This window comes from Lissotriton vulgaris, chromosome 5 (assembly GCF_964263255.1).
Source record: "Lissotriton vulgaris chromosome 5, aLisVul1.2, whole genome shotgun sequence".
NCBI classification, from domain to species: Eukaryota; Metazoa; Chordata; class Amphibia; order Caudata; family Salamandridae; genus Lissotriton; species Lissotriton vulgaris.
Genome location: NC_141693.1, coordinates 1,291,757,273 through 1,291,780,403, shown reverse-complemented (window position 1 = coordinate 1,291,780,403; position 23,131 = coordinate 1,291,757,273). Strand labels below are relative to the sequence as shown.

The window sequence follows — 23,131 nt, the reverse complement described above, 5'->3', positions numbered from 1 at the left end:
GTTCTGGAGCAGTGTGCTACTTGCAGCAAAAAGCTTCAACACATCATTAGGGGTAATAAATGCTATCTAAATGCAATTACAATATAATACATAATCTTTCAAATTTTGGCCTAGCCTGTACCCCAGGAAAATACACAGGCTCTTCCTTTCTTTTTTGGAGCCAGTTCATTGGGAGTTCTCTCCTCGTTGGACTTGCTCAGGTATAGTTAGCTAACACAGCTGGTTATATCTTGCTTGAGTATTCATGCTTCTCCCCTGTTACCTTAGTCCTAGCTGCTCAGCCAGTGAGAGTGTTCTACGTGGAATGTTGGTGTGATGAGGATGGATGGAATGCTTGGGTGCCTGTGTGGTGAAGTGTGACAGTTGGAGTATGGGGTGACCAGCAGGCAGGCTGCTCCTGGTGTTGCTGATTTACATGGATATACTAATCTACAACTAAATCTGACTAAATCATCTTAATCTACACTTGGCTACTAGATATTGAATACAACACACAAACCTTGGGTTCTAGAGCAGTGTGCCACTTGCAGCAAACAGCTTCAACACCTCATCAGAGGTACTAAGTGCTATCTAAATGCAATTACAATATAATACCATATTTTTCTATTTTTTGTCCTAGCCTTCACCCCAGGAAAAGGCTCAGGCTTTCCCCTCTTTTTTGGAACCAGTCTGTTAGAAGTTCTTCTCCCTATTGAACTGGCAACTATGCTGCTCAAGAATAGTTAGCTAACTACTTGTCAGCCAACACAGCAACTTTCACTGGATCCTTTTATGTCAAATCAGAAAAGCATTGTGTGAGTAGGGTAGAACACTCCTCTTTGAGTCAATCTGGTAACATTGAATGATTAGGAGTATGAAACTCCTTCAACAATTTTCCTCTCACACACTCAACCCCAATCAAGCAACATCTCATTCATATACTGTTAAATACCATGCACTCCCTTGTTCTCACAGAATACCTAAACATACTGAGATTGCTTTTGCCCTACTCATCTGTTAAGAGCTTCCTTCATTCAGTCATATTTAATTTGATAGTTTATCAGAATTCTCTCAATGACTATCTTTCCTACTGTGGGCAAGCAACTCATTAACTTGGCTGTGATTTCATGTCATCGGCCTCAAGCATCTCCCAGTGCAATCAATCACTTCAGTGGGCATCAGACTCAGTATAGTGGCCGCCTCGGACTTCTCATTCGAACACTGAGGTTTACAAGCAATCTTGTAAATCTAAAGCTATTCAAAAACATCACAACAAGTACAAACATGGGTAGCAGCTATTTTTTTTCACCTTGAATGAGAGTTCCTCAGAGTTGGAGGGACAATAACTTTTACTAAAGCTTGCCTTCTGTACTGTAATCCGGAGGTTCTCCTTTTCCAAATCCAGCTGAAGATCTCTCTCCAATTCTCTTTATTTCTCTTTTTGTGTCTTTCTTGTTCCTTATCCTATCTTTCCCTTCTCTGCTCCTGCTTAGCTTTTTCACTTTTTCTGTCTTCTCATGCACATTCCGCCCATTACTTCCTTCTCCATTCCTCTTGTTCTGGGGAATTTATCTCAACTTGTCACCCTCGCACTCCCAAACTGTTGTATTTTCCTCAGTCTTATCTTTCTAAAGGGCCAACTGCAGCATCAGGGTCTCAACTAGACTGGAACTGGTGACAGGGTCTTCCTCAAGATCGGGCGAGTGGGTTGTTTTGGGGAAAATCAAGAAGGCAACCTTGGGGGTACAGTAGGCGTATTTCTGTTGGGAATGGGTAGTGTGGGTTGTGATAGCCTGACAACAGTATTGTCTTCCTGGATCATTTTCATGGTATACTACACAAAAATCATTACAACTTTTTCTTCATTATCCAGTTCTTCTATCTGGCTCTAAATAATATATGCAATAGTTTCACACTTGTATTTGGAGTTCCTTAACTGATATAGGTACATGGTGTTTAGGTCAGAATGCAAAAATAGTTAATGCTTAAGCTTTATGAAAAAGAAAAAAATACTTTATTTCACCTTCTAAATAGTACGAAACAAATAGAGTAAGCAAAAAAACAGTGTTCTGAGGTGCTGCACAAAAGGCAACAGCAATATATGAAGGCAAATTACAAGTGCAGGCTCACAGTAGGAAGTGCAAGCTCGTTACTGGGTCTACAACCTGCAGGGCAGTCTCTTAACAGTGCACAGTATCTTAGTAGTTAGCCATTTTGCCCTTAGTCTGTTCTAAACTGTTTCCTTATGCCAGTGTTCAGTTAGCATTTACTTTCTTCCACACAGCAGGACCTTGGCCTGAGGGCCTAGCTGGATGTGCTGAATACGTACAATACTTGTGCTGCCAGTAGAGCAGCACATGGTAGGGACATCCAGGGCCTGGAGGGGGTCAAAGGTCAGGGCTGGAGCCAACACACATCATAGACAGTAAGGGTATGCCACTTGGAATGCCTCTGAAGGCAGTTCAGTTTCTCTTTTTCAGTGCAGGAGAGCAGATTCACATGTGGGGTTGCGGTCCAGCACCCCAGCATGCTAGTCAGCTCCTGTGACATCCCACCAGCCAGTCTGTCCGTTTGGGCAGTTCCAAGGTCACAGTACCTGGACTTCTTGTGGGCAGACATCCTCGTGCAGGGATGACCTCTGATTCCCTCTTTTACCAGGAAAGGTAAACTGCTTTTCGGAATTGGAGAGCCAGAAGAGGTTGACCGCATATTTAAAGATTAATATATGTAATTAGAATTGTTCATCATTTAGACTTAATTGAATGGAGTACAAGAAGAAACCACTGAATAATTATAAAGACTGAAATATATCAATACTAGTTGTAATATTTGAATAAAGAGCCCTGATGACGTACGGTATAGGATGAAACATGTAGGCCGAAAAGACTTCATGAATGTGTGACATATTGTTTCATCTGCAACAATTTTAGAATACAAATTGGAAAATTGTGTTGGAACTTGGCCTGCTGATTGTTTGCTGAAGAAATACAATAATACATTGTTGATATGGACATTACTATAAGATGTTCCTTTCCATTTTTGTGATTTCATTTTGAGGATTGTGGCCAGGAGCGGTGGGCTACGGAGAGTTGAGCGTCTTCTTTGGAAACTTTGAAGAAAAGTTCTGAACAGTGACTATAGTGTACACTTTTTTTGTCCTCACCGCCTTGCTTTTGGTACTATATGATTTTCAAAACAGACCAATGGCACTCCTTCAAGTAGTAGCAGACATTCAGGTCATGTCCCTTCAACTCTGGGAGCATGGCTGTCAGTGATACCATCTCTGGATCACAAGAGGTTCCTTAACACTCTGCAGAGAGTCTCCTTTTCGGTCAGTTAGAACTCCTGGAACCATTAAGGAAGTTTCAAGCTTTCTCTTATAGTCCTTTTCCAGACAAGGAATGTTAATTTCACTCCCACTTTTCTGGAACCAGTTTGAGGTGGTTCCCTCAGTTTGTTCAATCCTCCTCTCTAGACCAAACATGGTCTTTGTCTTCAGGTGATGGTCCCACAGCAGGGAGTGAGAGAAAAATCTCTAGGAACAGCACTCCAAACAAGAGTACAATTAGAGGTAAAGTCCTCACAGCAGACATCCTTTTGGATGAGAACCTGATGAGAGAGACAAAAGGCAGGCCCTGAAAATGGTTCATTCTACATTTACATAGAAGAAAGCTGTCTCCACACTCCATCTATCCTAATGAGAGAGCTAGGGAAGCACCAATCATGTAGGCCACTTCTCTAAAGCCACTGCTGCATTTCTATAGGAAGCCCTGTCTCCATCATCCCACAACTTAGTGTCTGGGGTTTCACAAAAGCTTCAGGAATGTTAGCAATGCCCCTTGCTCTTGTGGGAGGTGGTTACCCAGCCTCTATCTTGTGCTGTGCTTTCCCATGGGAAATCCAAAATGACTCCCACTTTTCACATGCCAGGCAGATTCATTATACTAGTCCCCTGAAACTCCTTGTACACATGCCATAATGATTCCTAATACCAGTATTCATATATTCTTTGCACACAGACCACACACTGAATATGTCACCTATGCCACTTTAGAGAATTTTGCAAAGCAAGCCCAGAAGGCTTTTTTCTCACTATCTGTTAGATCTGTCAGCCTCAGGGTGGTCTTCCCCCAAACCTATTGCCTTCCCCCCACTTATTTTTCCTGTTTTTGTTTTTGCTGGCCTTAGACTCTGAGCAATTTACCTCTGCTAGCCAGTGCTAAAGTGCATGTGCACACTCCTTAAAACATGGTAACATTGCTTATCCCAAATTTGCATATTTAATTTTCTTGTAAGTCCTTAGTAAAGTAGTACTATATGTACCCAGGGCCTGTAAGTTAAAAGCTACTAGTAGGCCTGCAGCACTGATTGTGCCACTCAATTAACTAGCCCTCTAAACATGTCTCAGGTATACCTCTGTAGTCTGCGTGTGCAGTTTTCATCTGGCATTTCGAACTGGCAAAATAAAGCTTTTGAGCAAAATTAAGGGGATGATCGATGGAGTGTTGAACATTGCAAGAACTCACCCCCAGTCAACTGATCTGGGTTTAATCCATCATCATTCTTTAGCTCACTCCGCCACCACAGTTCAGACATGGCCATATGCAAATCAGTCTGACCCTGTGCCTCATGGGAACAGTCCAGCCCGAACTGCCAAGCCATGTATTACCTGGACAGGAAACAAGCATCCTGGAACCATTTTCGGGTTCATAACCCTCATCAGCCAGGCTATCTTGAATCCAGTGGCAAAGTGAGCAAGGGACCCAAGTCTGGGCTTACCCTGCCGAACTGAGCAAAACCAAAGGGAATGATGCAAGCACTCAAAATAAAGCCTTTGCCAGGCCCAACCTTCCTATTTAGTACATGCAAACCACCCCTACGGTAGGCCCCGGAAAGCCAAGATTGCAGGGTGCAGTGCATTTAAGAAGTTAGACATGCACTTTTAATTTTTAACATGTACTGGTAGTGATACACTTTTCAACATGTTTTTCACTACTTCAAGGGCTCCCCCTCCATTAGGCTAACATTAGAGTTACCTTAATACATTTAACCACATCGCTGCTGTGGTTATTTTTCCCCTGTGCTGGAAATTGCCATTTTGCTGGTGTCATGACGAGCTCAGCTCGTCATCAGCACAGCTCCACTGTGCCTCATGACGAGTTGAGCTCGTCATGAGCATGGAAGGGGTTAAAAAAAGGATAATTCCCAACTGGAAGCAGTTAAGTAGTTCATGTTTGGTGTCTTTGAAATTGCAATGAAAAATCCTCTTTTATCATGAAGTTGGGTTTTAAATTACAATTTTGAAAATGCCACTTTTAGAAAGTTGGCATTTTCCTGCCTTAGCCATTTCGTGTCTGTAGCCTCTTTCAAGGTCACAAGACTGGGTGTAGCTGACAGTTCGGATTTGTGTATTCATCTTAGACAGTCACACACAATAGAGACCTTAGGTGTGCCTAGATGGGCCAGCACTGGCGAATTGAAGGTGGAGCTGGGCACATCCCTACTTACACTTGAATAGGCTGTGTCCTGCCTCCACAGAAAGGGCTGCAGGCAGGGAAGGGAGGACTCTGCCATCTGTGAGTCATACCCTACCAATTGGTGCCAAGCCAGTCCTGGAAAGGGGAGACCACTCGGTCCCCCCGAACGTACGGATGGGTGCCCCGATCCCCTGGGAAACCATTGTGGGCGGCGGGCGTGTTCCGGCTGGTATGCCCGAAGCGGCGTAGCCGGAGCACGCCCCTCCCGCCCAGAAGAGGTTGGCCTAGACACCTAGACACCCGCCCGGAAGTCCGTGCATGGATGGGCGTTCTTGAGGCGGGCCCCCGCCCTCCCGCAGATGGATAAATAGCGCGGGAATCAAACAAAGCTTCCTCTTGTTCCTGTGCTCTGAAGGCTGCACCACTCATCGCTCGTGAGCCCTCAAGGAAACAAGCTGCCTTTTTTGAGAACTTGTAATCCTTGTTTTTCTCTTTCAGTACCAAGGCGTGTGGGAGATCGAGTCACCTTTGTGAGTCAAGTCGGACGGAGTGATCGAAGACATGCCTGGCAAGAAATCCGGAAAGAGCTCCGAGATGGAAAGAATGCTGCGCACGTTGGTGAACCAAGTGGCGGTGATGGACCGAAAGTTGGGTAAAGTTGACCAGCTCGGTCGTGGCCTAGCGGCCATAAGGAAACAGGTGGAGGCCCAGAATGCCCCCGTGGGACGGCCTAAAAAGGTCATAGGACCGGCATTGCCGAACGTCACCCCAGGGGATAATGGTAAGAAAAGGAAGGGGAGGGCAGGTCCCAGCGAGACCCCAGTCCCAGTAGTAACTCCACCGAGTCCCGTCGCGGACATTCCCATCGCGCCGGCGGCCAGCCCGGTACCAGGACCGGATGGGGGGTTGCCAATTCCCGTGGTTATCACGCCACTGGAGGATGACCAGATGCCCCCAGAATCAGCACTTCAGTTAGCAGCAGCGGTATTACCCTGGCTAAAGAAGGGAGCGGGGGGAACAGCGGCTGCGGGAGACCCGGCCGAAGAAGCCAGATTAATTATTGAGCAGTTGCGGCAGTCAAGGGATGCCGGGATGGCGAATGTACCTTCTATTTCCCCGCAGATGGCGACGGGGGTCACGGCTGACGGTCGGGAGAAGACAACGGACACAGCTGGGAGTTCGGCTGAAGCCGGTAAGAGAGCGTTGCCTTTGGTGGGGGAGGGCCCGGTACCCTCAAGGCGGGAAAGTTTATCTCAACATATTCCCATGGTTACAAAAGAGATGGTGTGGGGAGACAAGTACATTAACATGTTTTCACTTTTGACCGACCATCGGGAGTTAGAATATGCAAAGACCCAGAAAGATCTCTGGCACCCCAGTGTATGGCGGGCCAAGATGGCGGAATTCAGGGTCGATGAGACCATGGTGAACTGGGTCAGGGCCTTTTCTATCTTCACGGCAATTATCGGAGAGCGTAAACCTGAAGTGTTGACTGACCTAGCATGTTATCAGAACAGGATCATGGATTTCCATGCGATGTATGGGGGAAATGAATGGAAGGGTTATGATGTTGCCTTTAGAAAAGCAAAGGAGTTTAACCAGGCCTTGACATGGGATTGTTTGGATACAGTGCCATGGCATGCTCAGCTCTTGCCAGGACCGGCGGGTACTTCGGTGCCAAGCACGAGTGGCTCTGGGGGATTCCATCCGAAGCCGTCACAGCCCTTTCGGGCGAGCGCAGTGGGGGATTCCCAGCCCAGGTCTAGCGGGAATGGAGGCAAGCAAGGGGTTTGTTGGGGATTTAACAAAGGAACTTGTAACAGGCCTCAGGGAACGTGGAGGTTCCGGCACGCATGCTCGGGCTGTGGAAATTCCTCACACCCAGAAATCAGTTGCCGATCTAAAGCCAATGGCGCGGGAGGAAAGGGGGGATCCAAGCAGGATTGATGTGGGGCCTCGGAAGCAAACATCTTCGCCCGTAGATATCTTGGCTTTGACCCCTTGGCTGAACCGATACCCTGATCAGGCGGGCCTCAGTTAATGAAGCTATTGACCCGAGGTATGTTCAGTGAAGTATGCATCGTTCGATGACGCAGTCGTACTTTTGAATCGCCTGGGCCCCGGTGCATTGTTAGCAAAATCAGACATTGAATCTGCATTCAGGTTACTCCCGGTACACCCTCAAGACCAGCGCCTGCTGGGATTCTCGTTTCAGGGGAAATTCTACATGGATAAATGCATGCCCATGGGTTGTTCGATTTCATGTGCCTATTTTGAGATGTTTAGCTCCTTTTTGGAATGGGTGTTCACAGAGGCCACAGGGCATAGACAGGTGATGCACTATTTGGATGATTTCCTCTTTCTGGGCCCAGCGGGCACTCAGGACTGTGCGCAGGCATTGCAGGACTTCTGCATACTCATGCGGGGTTTTGGGGTCCCATTGGCGCCAGGTAAGACGGTGGGGCCATCTACCTCACTCGAGTTTCTGGGTATAGAATTAGACTCGGAGGAGGGGTGTTTCCGTCTGCCGGTTGAGAAGGTTGCCAAGTTTAGGGCTTCCCTGGTACAATGTTTCCGAAAAGAGAAGGTGACCCTACACCAGTTGCAACAGACAGTGGGTCAGCTTAACTTTGCCTTAAGAGTGATGCCGGTGGCTCGCCCTTTCTCTCGTTCCATAGCACAGGCTATGGTGGGCCTTAAAGAGGGACACCACCGCACTAGACTGTCGGCAGAGGTTCGCCAGGACATGCTCATTTGGTTGGCATTTCTGGAGGATTTCAACGGTCGAGTGGTGTGGAACAAACCCCCAGCCTCGTCGGGGGAACTAGGATTGTGGACCGACTCGGCGGGGAGCGTGGGGTTTGGCGCAATCTTTGGAAACCGGTGGTCGGCACAAACATGGCCGGCGTGGTGGCACACAAGCGGCCTAACAGGTAACATTGGTTTCTTGGAGCTATTCCCCATCTGGGTGGCTCTGATGGCATAGCCAGAAGACTTTAAGGACCGCTCAGTAGTGTTTTGGTCAGATAACATGACAGTGGTCGAGTGCATTAATCACCAGGCTGCACGCTGCAAATGGATCTTACGACTGTTGAAAGAAATTGTATTGCGATGCATGAGATTGAATGTACAGTTCAGGCCAAGGCATGTGCCGGGTGTACTGAATAATTTCTGACGCACTCTCTCGTTCAAATATGCAGGCTTTCAGGGGTTATCTACCCACAGCGGAACTAGTGGTGGCACCTTTCCCCGAAGCACTATGGCAGATCGGTGCCCCGGACTACAAGACCTCGTGGCAGCCAGTTTAGAGCCCAGGACGAGGAAAGCCTATGAAGGAGCGTTCCGTTCATACTGCGCCTTTCTGGGGCCGGTAGGGGAGCATAGATGGGGGCGGGAAGAGTCCTTGCTCCAATTTCTGGTGGCACTTCATAAGAAAGGCCGGTCGGCGGCGACCGCCAACAGGTATAGGGCCGCCATATCATTTATGGCACAGCTCCACGGGATACGGGACCCGACGAACTCCTTCTTAGTCAGGAAGGCTCTCCGTGGCTGGCAGCGCCTGGAGGGTCGCAGACAGAATAACAGGCACCCGATTGGGTTGGATAGATTGTCCACATTACTAGTGAAACTGGATGAGACATGCTCCTCGAGCAGTGAGGTAATACTGTTCCGAGCAGCTTTCGCATTGGCATTCTATGGGGTAAGTGAACTAGTGGCCGGGAATAAGGATGTGGAGGGAGGTCTACGCAGGGATCACGTCCAAGTAAAGGGCGATTCTCTGCTGATCTCGATAGCCAGGTCCAAAACAGACCAGGAGGCGTTGGGGAGTAGTGTGGTGTTGCAGCGCGCTCGGGGGAACCCCGGTTGTCCAGTAGGTCATGTGGAGGCCTACATGAAACAGAGGTTGACAACATGGGGGGGGACCCTGCTTAGACACGAGGACGGCATCCCGTTGACAAGATTTCAATTTTGGAGGGTGCTGGCAATTACGATTGCAGCGGCGGGCTTGAACCCGTGTGATTTTGGTACCCACTCATTCAGAATAGGGGCCGCTACAGAAGCTACGGCTCGGGGTATGCAGACAGAGGAGGTGAAATAGTTAGGCAGTTGGTCCTCGAATTGTTTCAAGAGGAATGTGCGCCTGCCCATGTTGTAAAAGACTGATGAAATGCACTCACGCTTGTTGTCTTTTGTTTGGATTACAGTTTCTCAAGCCTGTTACGGGGGCCGAAATTGGGATCGGCCCAACACCAGGTGACCAGCGGGAAGGGATCACCGAATGGAGATCAAGTGGTCTGGGTCGTGGGCCACTCATACGTGAGGCGTGCCGGGGACATATTCAGAGCAGGTGACGCGATCTACGCATCTGAGGAATATGGGTTCAGAGTGACCTTCCATGGGAAGGGAGGCCTCTGTATTGACCAATTGCAAAGTTTTTGTGGAGGAACTTTTAGGGCGGCACAGGTCACCGCCATCTGTAATCATAGTACATGTGGGAGGCAATGACTTGGTGAGACTGGGAAGACGGGTGTTAGTTGAGCACATATTGTCTGCAGTTAGCTGGTTGGCCAAGAGGCTCCCTGGGTGCACGATCGCCTGGTCCCACATGATTCCCAGGAGAATATGGCGGGGGGGGTTTGTCTATGTCAGCGTTGAACCACTCGGTAAAGAGGTTCAACAACAAGATTGAGAAACTGTTTCGCTCCGCTCATCTCCAAAGCATTCCCCATGGGTGTATTAGGGGGGATCACCATTATTTGAATGATGGTGTGCATCTGTCCAGGGCGGGGAATGACTTACTCATAGGAGACTTCGTAGCTTGGCTAGTGGGCTTGAGGAGGCATGACCTTTAGGAGGTGTGGGGGGGCCGGATAGTCGGTCAACTATCCGGCCTGTGGCGGTAAGGTCATGATCGGTGAGCAGTGATTTCAAGGTCCCTAGGGGGGGCGCCACCCATTATGGATGGAGCGCCCGGGGGGAGGTGGCCATTGGCCCCTCCCATGGGGGGCGGCACCCACTACAGATGGGTCGCCCAGGGGGAGACGGCCATAGGCCCCCCACAGGGGGAGAAAGCTATATGCCCCTCCCACGAATTTCCCGGGGGCCGGATATCCGCTCCGGCGGAAGAGAGTGTGGGGAAGGGGGGGGGGGGGGTCCAGGCTGTCCTTCTTACGGATACCTCGCACGAGAACTCGGACGACCTTAAGATGGCGTCGAGTGAAAGGGGGCCCCCACGACAAGGGAAGTTACAGTTGGCTGCGAGGGTAAAGTCCTCTGCGCATGCGCCACTCACACCGTGAGGGCGGGAAGTTGGTAGGGATCTGACACCGGTTAAGACCTTGCCGTTGGCCCTTAATGCCAGGTTGTACAAATTCAAAAATGTAATGCATTTTCAGGATGCTAGACTCGGCTAGGAAACCTTTGTATTAGAGATTTGTTAAGGTTAGCCCAAAAACCTGTCTTCATCAAAATGTAATTGAAGTTGAATTTGTACATGATTCATGAAACGTTTTAATTTATAGTTTTAAATTTTGTTTCATATTTTAATAAATACGGCCGGGGGGGTCGTGAGGCCCCCCCGCCTTCCAAAAGTTTAAACATGTGTCTGTCTCCTCCCATGGGGAATTGGTGTTGGGAGGGGTGGCGGGCATCCCGGCCCATATGTACCCTTTGAAGTGAGCCTGAAGGTGCTCTGCCAGTCCATCTGTGGAACGAGCAGAACCAACACATCTCCTCCTGTGCAGCGCAAACCCAAGCAGAACCGACCCATCGCTTCTGCTGCAAGAGTTCTCCCAATGCAAAGGACTCCACTTTGAGCTGGCACCCCACATTACAACTTCCACTTGTGCGAAGCTTTCCGTGAACAGGCACTTGCATTGTAAACCTCTTGTCAATGGTATCCTCGATGACACAGGATCTCGCATTGCAGCCTCACAGCTCCTCAGAACCAAAGCTTTGTCTCGACTGTGCAATGCATCCTCAGTGCCGTACTTCGCACCACAAGCCCTCATCGAAGAGATCCTTGGCCATAATGCAAGACCTCGCATCGCAGCTCTGCAGCACCTCGGAGCTGACACATGCCCTTTCCTCCACAAAGCATCCTCGGCGCAGGACCTCAAAACGCTCCACAACCAGGACTTAAAGCACTCCCATTCAGAGGGCCTAACTGGATCCCTGTAGCCATCCTGCACTTCATTGTGGTAGGCCAGAACTTGTGACTTTGCCCCAGTGCAGAATGTCCATATATCCACAGTTGTCGTTTTGTGTTTTTTAGAGCTATGTTCAATAAATAATTAAAACCTGCTTATCTCCTGTTCTACTGAATTAATTTTGTCGTTTTGGTTGTCTTGTTTAATTTATTTTAAAAATAAGATTTTTTTTTTAAACTGGTGTGGGTTCCTTCAGTGGTGGGTTTTCACTGTGTTACTGTTTGAAGTGTTGCACAAATACTTTACACATTGCCTTTAAATTAAGCCTGACTGCTCTGTGCCAATCTACCAAGGGATTGAGCACAGGCTAATTTAGGATTTGCTTGTGACTTCACCCTGATAAGGATTACGGCTTCTGCCTTAGTAGTGTTTCACCCTCCTCAATCATTAACCGCATTCTCTTACACTACCAGAGTCCGGGAAACGGCTTGTCTCGTACTAGAGATTCAGAAGCTTTACACATACAGGCTCAGTGTGCATGCATTACCACCGGTGTAACAAAATTTGAAGGTGCCCTCTGCTAAGTACATAGAGGGTGCCTCCATGCTCCAAACCCAGTCAGGAGCTCTAAGCCACCGCCCCTGCAAAGTGCCGGAGAGCCCCCTGGAGATCGGCACCCCCCTGCACCATGGGGGCAGTTACACCACTGTGCATGGCTGTTGCACATACTCTGCACTAAAACTCAGAAATACCATGGATATGTGCAATCGGGTCCATGTTCATATAACCATGCAGGAGATATTCCCATCCTGACACATAGGGGAGAAATAAGTCCTCAAATGGGTCTTCATACCAGAATACTAAACAAAGAGAATGGTCACATTTGTAGGCAGCTCTATAACTTTTTACAGCAGACAGATTGTCACCATGAAATCAACAGTGTTTTTCCTCCTGGCTTGGCATCTAATTCATCAGAGGTATTAAAGTCTCCTAGAGTTTTGGGGATTTATCGATATTTACAAGATCACCAACAAAGTTAGTAATCAGAGAGGATAGTAAATAGCTATTAGTGCAGTGGTTTCATTAGGCATAGTAGAAAACTGTTCTGACATGCACATACTTACTGCAAGGAGTTGGTCATGTGACATGGGTCACATGACCCATGCCTTCTTTTTTTTTTAACAGAGCGGTGCATCTTCCCCCTGAGCCGCAGCCAGGTGAGCTGAGGCCGTGCCCTCCTGATAATTAGGTAAGGAGTAACAGTCATACACTGCATATCGGTGTACAGCCTGAGGTTAACTTTGATGCAATAGGTACCTTATGACAATTGCACAAAAAGAGGATGTCTACATTTGGAGACACCAATGTCTTTCTTTTTGTTTTCCCTTTCTTTGACATGTAACCAACATGATTTTTCTACAGTGGTTGAGAAATCGACACACATGAGGAGTGACCGGACACCTAGGATTCCAGGTGAAATGGTTCATTGATTTTATCAAGCTCTTACATATTCACTTGATTGCAGTAGCAATTTATTGATTGAGGTTCTGATGAACGCAGAGGATAATAGTGTCCTAGTTTTCTGCTGAAACATGTTGACCATATAAACCATATTGGCAGATATTTGTTACAACTGCCATTTCTTTGCACTGTTTTTAATCTTGGGCAAATGAGCGATAATAATTAATTCAGGTTTCTCTAATTTACCCAATTTTAACTCACCACTATTTCACATATTTTCACGCACTGTAATTCTTTCCATCCTTTACCCATCACTTAATACCTTCACTTAACACCTTCTAAGTGACTCTGTGTTTCATAATTAGATGTTGGACGTGTCGATCTAGTCCTCATACACATCTTTTATGATTCACTATGAGATGGTTACAAGGAAGCCCAGATGATGACTAGGACGGTATCGGATAGTGACTGATGGGTATCCTTATCCACTAGGCATACCTGTAGGGCACTCTGTCACACACTAGTCTTGTTGGTCCATGTCTTTTTTTAGGTTGATTTGTTGTAGATAGACCCGTGGACACTCTGTGTTTATTACGTTCGTTGTTGGGGGCTGTGTCCATGCCAGGTCGAGAAATATGCCCTAGGACCCTTCTTTAACGGTTTGCTTTCATGTCTTAAGAGAATAAACATAACTTGCTGGCACAGGTTGCTCATCTGCCCAGCATAGTAGAACGCCCATGTCTCATTCCTGTATGTACGGTCTAGCCGTGCTCGCCTTAGGTGTGCCTTCAGTCATCCATCGGAATGCCAACTGAGCGACTCCACTATGAAGCACACAACATGCCTAACTTCAATATTAGCTGCATTGACCTCACTGTACATATCATACTATGGAAGTGTCGCCCCCTAACAAGACAGTGGCTGTCAAACCAGTCAGAAGGTGACCAGGGAGATATAAAGTGAAAAATATACACTCAACACACAGCTAACTATCTTTCCTTCCTCCTGGACTTTGTAACTGAACTGCGGCCTGTCTAATCAAAGTACATGTACTAATTGGTAACCCTAGACGTAGTTTGCATAGTATCGCTACGCGTAGCTATGCAAAGTGCACTTTGAACTACGCAAGCTACTAGTAACTACGCGAACTGTGTAGTGCGATAGGGAAAATGCTGTTCGCACTGATTGCACAGTGTCGGATGCTTGTCCGCACTGTGCTTGTCGGCATCTTGCACAGTGCAAGCAGTCATTTTCTGACGCTCGAGTAGATTTGCACTCAAGTGGCAGCTTTCTCAACGTGGACTGGTAGTTTCTCATCGCGAGTGGTCGTGAGCATACACGACCACTGGCAGTGAAAAACCTGACCTCCCCGAGTTGAGAATCACGCCGGGAGGTTTATTTTCCACGCTCGCGATCGGCAACTTGATGTTGCTGATCGCGAACGAGGAAAAAGTCTCGCGGGGATGTTGATTTTGCTCGCTCGCCGTTGCCAACTTGACCTTGAGGACCGCGAGCAAGCAAAACAAAAAATGCCCGCTACGCTACGTGTTTTTGCACAGTGCTACGTGTAATTCGTGTAGCGCGTTGTAGCGCAAACTAGGCACGTTCCGCAATCGTAGCATAGTACTACACCAAGGGATATTACTTGGCTGACAATGAATAATATATCTTAATAAGAGCAATCCGAGCTAAAAACGGCAGAGCTCAGCCCCAACTGGCCAAACCATACCAATAGCAAATGACACAAGTTCCCAGAGGGTTCTTACCTGATATGAAGGCTTTCTTTTTGTTTCTGCTTTCAGCCTGGTAGAACAATAGAAAAAAAAAACGTCTATTAGAAATATGCATGGCTCCAACACAAGCTGCATGCACTATTTTATCATATTAATCAATAGAGCTGACGCTGTAACATTGACTGTAACATTGGCTCACCAGTACACAATTAATTAAGTATATAGCTGGTAAGTAGTACCATGTCCCGCGAAGCTTTACCCATCTGTGTTGGCCTACAAATCTACTGTTTATGATTGGATTGAAAAGTACATGGCTCCTAAACAAAACTTCATTTTCTGTGGTTTTGATTCAGAAGTCCATGCCCAATCTTATACATTGCCATTGATCACAGGGCAAATTTTGTTCTCTAATCAGCCAATGGATTCAACTAACATGTATTCAAGGAGAGTAACCTAACAACACAAATGGACTTTATGATCTACGGAAAGGTTTGCTCTCTCGTCAACATTAGGCAAAGGCTAGAAGACACTGATCACTTTAGATGGCAAATAAAGGGTTCACGGTTCTGAAACGTTTTTGGTTGTCACGTTGTCATGCTCTCTCTGCTGGGTGGGTTATTGACCATAAAGTGTGTTCAAATTTGTTGAAGAGGTGAGGAACAACTTGCCCAGTAAAGATGTAGCCTCACCTATTCAGTCTCCATGGACCTCAGTGGGCCCATTCAAAGAGTACTTGACAAATATGAGTTGTGGGAGACTGAAAGTGATTGGGGTATCAAAGGCTATATTAAATGACTCAATTGCTGGTATAATTCAAATGAAATTCTTTCATAAATTCATTCAAGAATCAGTTCAATTATATAAAACATTACACATGTTTTTCATATGCGCTTCATAATGGCTGTGAATATGAAACATATCAAAAGCTGATTAACAACAAAATATAACATTTTAAAATATTCACAGTTATTGCGTTATAGTTAACAACATGTATATTTTACCTGAAGCACTGTGGACTTCATCAAGCTTCAACTTTAAGGGTATTCACAAAATAACATTTTATGGAAAATCAAACAAATTGGAGCACCATTGTAACATAAACCATTTCTCTAATATATGAGCTACCAATGGAAAGAGAAGAGGGAAAAACTTTCGCTCATAAACATCACAACAGTTTGTCAACTAGGCTTGGTTCGATCTAACATATTTATGTCTAATGTTCATGAGATCTAAAGTTGTATTCTTATTTCATAAATACAGTGTCACTTGTCGTTAAATATGAAATAACCCAAATTAAATTCCATTCTTGAATTTATATGTATAGTTGTGCCCAGCATGTAAAAAAAATGTCCTTATTTCAAATCTAAATTATAATTTCAGTAGTCAAAGCAAAAAAGGCTGCTTACTGTTTTTTTCTCCAAGGTCGGAGCGGGCAAGCGACGGCCAAACTAAGTCTGCTTCATCTTTCTTATTCACCCCCTGGATACCCCAGCTCAGGGGTCTCAAATTTGCAGCATAAATCATTTGCTGCACCAGTTTCTGGGAGCTGCTGGGACTTACATCTGCTGCACTGTTTGAACTTAATATTGTCTCTGAAAGTTGAATGTGCCAATTGACTATGGGAACAGCAGTACACTCAAACTAAGCTAGGTTACTTAGACTGGCAACAGTCCCTGGAATTAAAGAGGCCAAAGCAATCGAATCATAAATGTCAGGAAGCACCAGGAGCTACTGGACTGGTCTAGATGCTTTACACTAGACTGTGAGTCCAATATCAGGCTGCGGATGGAGACAGTTCTGGATCATTTGGGGAGGAGGCAAGGAAAATATTTTTTTACAGTTTATTTTTCTTAAGCAACATTTAATTCAACTAAGGAGAGGCTCTGTTTTGCTAGTGAGGGTTTTCGCCCTAACTGAAAAATTCCCAGAACCAACCACTTCGTCAAGAAATGTGGCATAAATAAAAATACCATTAACGTTCTAGTCCCACCTGCAATGATCTCAGATACAGTGACCACTAGAGTTAATCACCTCACCACAGCTAACCAGCTCACTTCACACTTAACCATTACTAACTAGGGAATCCAAAGAGGCACTTTGTCATGAAACACTGACCATTCAGGCCACAATTCTTGTTATGGATGGCAACCCAGCACAGCATCTTTACTACAGAAGTGCCCAAGATATCCAAATCTGCGGTATAATTAGGGCTCCAGGTTTTATGGTGTTTATTTTTTTGTAATTTCCATCTGTATTTATCCATACTTATTTTTTGGCCATCTTATTGGTATTTTTCCATATTTATTTTGTGTTTCAAGAATAAATGTAGCGGTAAAATGGTATATTTCTGGGTAAATAACTCTTCGTCGTGCACTCAAACATGGATGCCTGTCACATTTTAGCAAACTAAGAGGACATGTATAACAAAACACTACACTCACATGTACATATTAGCGTTATACTACAAATATAAGTTAACATATGCCTGTAATAAGGAAGTCTCATCCTGTATTTTAGCCCTCCATGCTGTCTGCCTGCTAAGCTGTTGCCTAGAATTCATGAAAGACTGCATGGAGAGTTTCTCACAAGAAGCAACATTTTCAGTATTTTTCCGCTTTTAAAAATAAATGCAGACAGGAAACACCTTGTTTTCTGTCTGTATTTATCTGTACAAATCAGTAAAAACAGAAAAACAGAAGCCTTATGTATAATACAGCGGTCACAGACGAAGACAATAAAGTGTACTGAAGCAGGAAAGGGCATTTCTCTACTTCATTGAAAGCTACCAGAGTGAACACTTAAGAAAGCTCTTCTTTTTTTTCTTATGAAATGTGACCTCAACTTTTCTACATCCCAAACTGAGTAACCTTTCCTTAATACAAGATGTCTTTCCAACATAAATACAGATTTGAACCCACTGAGTGGGAATAGCCAAATAAGTATAAGCATTACCTCATTCTTAAACTGGTATTCTGACAAATTGCAACTCCAAGATGACTTTTTTCAAACACTAGCTAGTGTGTCATGTCCTTAGACGCAAAACTGTCTAACCTAAGCACCCACTTCACTTCCATCACTGAAGGGTCAATGGTGGTTCAGGCATCATGTAATTGCTGCCCTATAATTGACAAGCTGGCAAACCTTCCAGGCATTATAACAACAAAATGGTGGGGTAGGGTCCTAGGGAATTGAGTTTAGAGACCAACGAGGAGAACTTCCCCTAGATATAATCTATAACACTATACTACCTCGAGTCTATGTATTTAGCATGTGAGTTGTGTGTGGTGAAAGTGCAGGTTCGCTCAAAAAGATGACTTGTAAGTGAGATATAACCAATAAGGGGGGAATTATCCCTTAAGGACTAGAACCCTCACTCACCCGCAGGTGACATGCTTCATCATATGGGTTCAACCTCCCTGCAGGAAATCCTAGTCCTGCTGAGGGCTACAGCTCCCTCACTGTGAGGGAGGAGCTCAGGGATGTTTTCAAACCGAAACCGAAAGCCTGAACAATCTTTTAGGACTCAATCAATCAGGGGTTTGTAAACGCGCTACTCACCCGTGAGGGTCTCAAGGCGCTGGGGGGTGGGTGGGCAGCTCCGGTTCAGTCGAAGAGCCAGGTCTTTAGGCTCTGCCTGAAGGTGTGCAGGGCCAGAGAGCGCCGGATGTTTACTGGGAGCTCGTTCCAGGTCTTGGCTGCGATGTAGGAAAATGATCTCCAGCATGCTCTGGTTCTTTGGATGCGTGGCTTCTCTGCCAGGGCAAGATCGGCGGAGCAGAGGTTTCTTTTGGGTACGTGGAAGGAGACTCTATCGTTTAGGTACTAGGGTGCGATGCTGTGGAGGGATTTGTAGGCGTGGGTGAGAAGTGTGAAGACCACTCTCTTCTCGACGGGGAGCCACTGGAGGTTTCATAGGTGTTGGGTCATGCGTTCATACCATGGTGTCCCGAGGATGAGTCTGGCCATGGCGTTCTGGATGGTTTGGAGGGTTCTGTTGATTCTGGCGTAGAGGGCGTTACCGTAGTCCAGTCTGCTGGTTACGAGTGCGTGGGTGATGGTCTTCTGCATTTGGGGGGTATCCATTTGAAGGTCTTTCGGAGGATGCGAAGGCAGTTGAAACTTTTGGAGGCGACAAAGGACCTATGGTCCAAGAGGAAAGAGTTGAAACCGGGCTGAACTCAAGGATTTGTTCTACTTCCAGGCAAAGGATGCGCTTTGGCACAAGCAGCTAATTGCATCCAGACCTTCTGTATGAAGGAAATCTGTCAGAGCAAATTACGTTGGGCCATATGTGTAAGGAAACAACTTGTAGTTTAGCCAATTATTTTTACATAAACGATTTTAAAATTAAGGTTACCCTTCTATATCCAAAGAGGAATTAAAATAGAAGAGTTCTGTTGAATCCAGGTTAAGTTAACTTAATTTAAAGACCTCCACCCATAATTGAAGATTCTTGGCAGAATTTAATGATTTATCCTTACCTCTCCAAGTAACCTAATGCTCAGAAGTGAGCAGCTTTACTGAAAAGGGTAAATACAGTTAATGAATGTAGAGGGGGTGTTAAAGACTTTTTGGATTGGGATAGGAACTGTGGTTGTGGGCTGAAGGTGTATTGTTCTAGTGTCATGTGTTCATGTGTTGATGGATTTTCTATATTTTAAAGCTAGAAGGCGCCAATTTCTAAAACCTGCACTTATTAAATACGAGAAAAATGCAAGGGGGGATGGCATAAGTATTGTATATGATATGCAGCTCTTAGACGTATTCTGTGCGGTCGGGAGGTTTTATTTGGCAATGGTGATATTGGTTGATTTTAAGGGATTTTATGTTTTTTTAAGTGACTCCATGTGTTTTAATGCCTTACGATATATATATTATACCACTGCTACTAAGTCCACAGTCTGAATAAACTTATTTAATACTACTAATCTTAGAGGTCGCAAACCAGTCCAGAACGGTGCCATCTGACTGAATAGGGTTTGCAGGAATGAGCCACATCAATTGCATCTCTGGGAATAAGTCATCTAATGACCTGAACCAAGTTCAAGTTGTTTGTGATAAATTGTTGAGCCGGTGAAGTTCCATTATAAATGGCTGTCCAGAGGTCAATCACATCAATCTAACAAAAGATACCTATTTCTTTGGTTAGAAGCAGCAAATCAGAAACACCCTCTTTGAATGAGGAAAGCACATTTTTTTAGCAATTCGGAATGGGTGCTTTCCCACGGACCATTTTTTCAGCCCTGGGGCGCTCAAGCAGCATCAACAAGAGCTGTTTTCTTGTGGTTAGACACAGAATCCGGAAGTTTTCTAGTCTTCTCTTACTTTATATTGTACCAGTTTTTCTAACCAAACTCCACTGAACACTTGAACTACTAAATAAGCAAAATGTTGACCTTTTTGCTTTCCTGTGAAATTTTCCATGCATCCCTTCCTGTCTTTTATGACACTGACTGATGGCATATGAGCAATACATGTACCACTTCGCTGCACTGGCTGGCATATGGAGAAATCCTTGGCAGATATCACAGCATTGTCTAGAATATTCACTGCAGCATTATAGCTATGAGTGAATTATGTAGCACCTGATGGCACTGAGTGGTTTATGGGGAGTAGCTGTGGACCATCAACGCATTGACATACGGATGAATACATGCAGCATATCATGGCATTGCCTTACATATGGAGCATACCTGGGGTTTACCGGGACATTACATGGTATATGGGGGAAAAAAAACTAGAACACATCATGGCAATGGCTGTCACATGGTGGAAATAAATGAGGCGCTTCACGTCACCGTCTGGCATACTTAAGAATTGATAGTGTACCTAACGCAAGTGACTGCTGTCGAAGAATACCTGTGGAAAATGGCTGCATGAAGTGCTATATGCTCGAATAATTGTGGCAATCACAGTGTTGACTGGAATAAGAGGGCAGCATAGAGGACATCATGACATGATCTGAATATCATTTGAGTATTGTAAAGAAAGGAAATACCCCATGGGTGTGCTGATTCTGTATGTTATGGATTCAAAGCGTGAGGGCGAAGAAACTGGTGGAAAAGACCCAAGTGTTCAGAAATGTACTGAACAGGAGGTGGTGAAAGAGTAGTCCCCAGCTTTGGCTTTACAAACACGAGGGATGACAAGCAGGGAGCAGATGAAGACTGCAGTGATCTTGTCACATGATAGATGTGAAAGTGAGATTTTAGACAAAAAGATCTTTCCGACACAAGGCCCAAACGCATGGGAAAAGGCTCTGAAAGATCTCTTGATGATGGAGAGTGAATGAAGAGTTCATAGATGTGGAGTCTTGTGAGCCTGAATTGCAAAAATCCAGCAAGATAGCACAATAGCCTGGACAACTATTTTATAGCAAGTTGAGGAAGAACAGGGCCGATCTTGCACAGAATTCTTATATACTAGGCACAAACTGATGGGACTTTACTAACAGTGATGGTAAAAGCAAAAATGAAAGGAAATTAGTCCCAAATAATGAAGAGCGAGAGACTGCTCAATCTTCAGTTGCCGTCTTGTCTGTAATTTGATTAAATGCACTGGAACTCATTCACTAGCACAGGCTGAAAGAAAGTTTTGAAAGTGGATCTGGGTATGGAGGGAGGTCTCATCCTGCTGAATGACAATCTGAGGTTCATCCGCGTATATCATGAGAGGAAGACTATGAGACTGGATGAGGTGTTTTGGGGGCCACATACACATTAAATAGTACTGACCTCAAATATGGGCATTGTATGACAAGTGAAGGAATACCTGGTGTACAGCATGGCCTTTAATTGCATACTGGATAATACCTGTGCCACACCATGGCAGTAAAAACAGCTATTGCAATAGCATTCTGGTGTAATTGCAGGAAAAATTATAAATAATTATTGTTAAATCTTCTGGCTTCTAACTGGTAGTGGTGCGATGGGAAAATATGTAACCTCAGAATGTCACATTACAGCTGACGCTTGGCTCCAATATTTTTCTGCATTGCATATGAATACATCTACCACTCCAGCTGGTGTTGATGCTAAAGTTGGATAAGAAAAGTTGATGTCTGCTATTGCAGTGCAAAAGAGATGGAAAGCACCTCAATTAAATTTAGTCCAAACAGGATGTTTTTTCCTGTAATGACCACTTTACTAGACAAGACCTAGGAGATGGGATCACCTTTCCATCTTCGCAATTAGCAACAATAGTACTATTATTCAAAAAAAGGGAGGTTGGGTGGTGCAGGAAAAAATACAGGCTTATCTCACTCCCTGAAGGGCATGGACAACTATTTGGCAAAATTCTGACAGCAAAGCTGCAAACCCACCTGTCTACTAATAAAATAATTAAAGACTGCCAGGCTGGTCTTCGATTATTATTGGGACCGGTTGAGCAAAAGTTGAGATTCTTTTGCTTTAACATGAAATATATCACCCCGAGGAAAGAAACAGATTTTTTTTTTACCTTCTTCGTCCTCCATGTTAAGAATGATTTTTGCCAAAAACCCGGACTCCGCCCTTTGACTGACGCCATCTTTTTAGTCTACGCATATACAAAGCATCTATACGCTTTGGCCTCCATGAAAAAAGAACAGAATACTTACTGCAGGTAACGGGTTGAGCAAGAATGCCACCTGGTCTCTTTATTAAGATATTCAAAAAATACTAATTGTGCAAATGTAATGTGGAATGTCATAACTGGATCACCTGTTCCATGTTTGTTACACGCCGAATATAGTGTGTGAGTTGCCCATGCGGAAAATGGACTGCACAACCTGTGGGAAGCATTGAAAGGGTTTTTTTATTTTAAAGAGCTGGAAACCACTTCTAGAAGTGTAACTTTGAGACTTTGAGAAACAGGCGTCACCTTAAGGCAACATTTTGGTTAAATAATGAAAAACTAAAATTGTTTGAAGGTTTTGTTTACCTGAGCATCTGTTTATGTCAGAAAGGAGGATCTGCCAGCATCTTGAGTAATTGTGGCCCACTTGACAGCAACCTTAAACGAGAAACAAAGTCCCAGGTGGGGGCATTATATAGAGCTGAGCTTTAGGGCAAAACAATTTTTAAAAAATCAGTTGCTTTCCTAGGATACCTCTCTAAGGAAACTCTGTGAAGTTCCATGGTCTACCTTCATGAATCTACTTAAAATAAAGTCAGGAGTCCAAAACAGAATGCATATGTTCAGAACGAATCCTGTCTTTGTGGGGGCAAAGTTGTTAGCAAATAAGGAAGCTAAAGTATGGCAGGATATTATAGCTGATCTGCTGATTGCAGATAATACAATGAGGTACCCCTGGATATAACATGTTAAGAGCAATATTATTAGTCTTGGTAAG

At 45.0% G+C, this 23,131-nt stretch overlaps 1 protein-coding gene across 1 annotated transcript in view; it reads right to left on the bottom strand.

Annotated features, from left to right (window-relative positions):
- LOC147712486 (protein FAM107B-like) overlaps positions 1-23,131 on the bottom strand; it is a 79,672-nt gene that overhangs the window by 44,721 nt on the left and 11,820 nt on the right. The window contains exon 2 of the mRNA XM_086920345.1: positions 14,833-14,869. Coding sequence (XP_086776471.1) covers positions 14,833-14,869 — 37 coding nt within the window. The remainder of the gene's footprint in view (positions 1-14,832; positions 14,870-23,131) is intronic.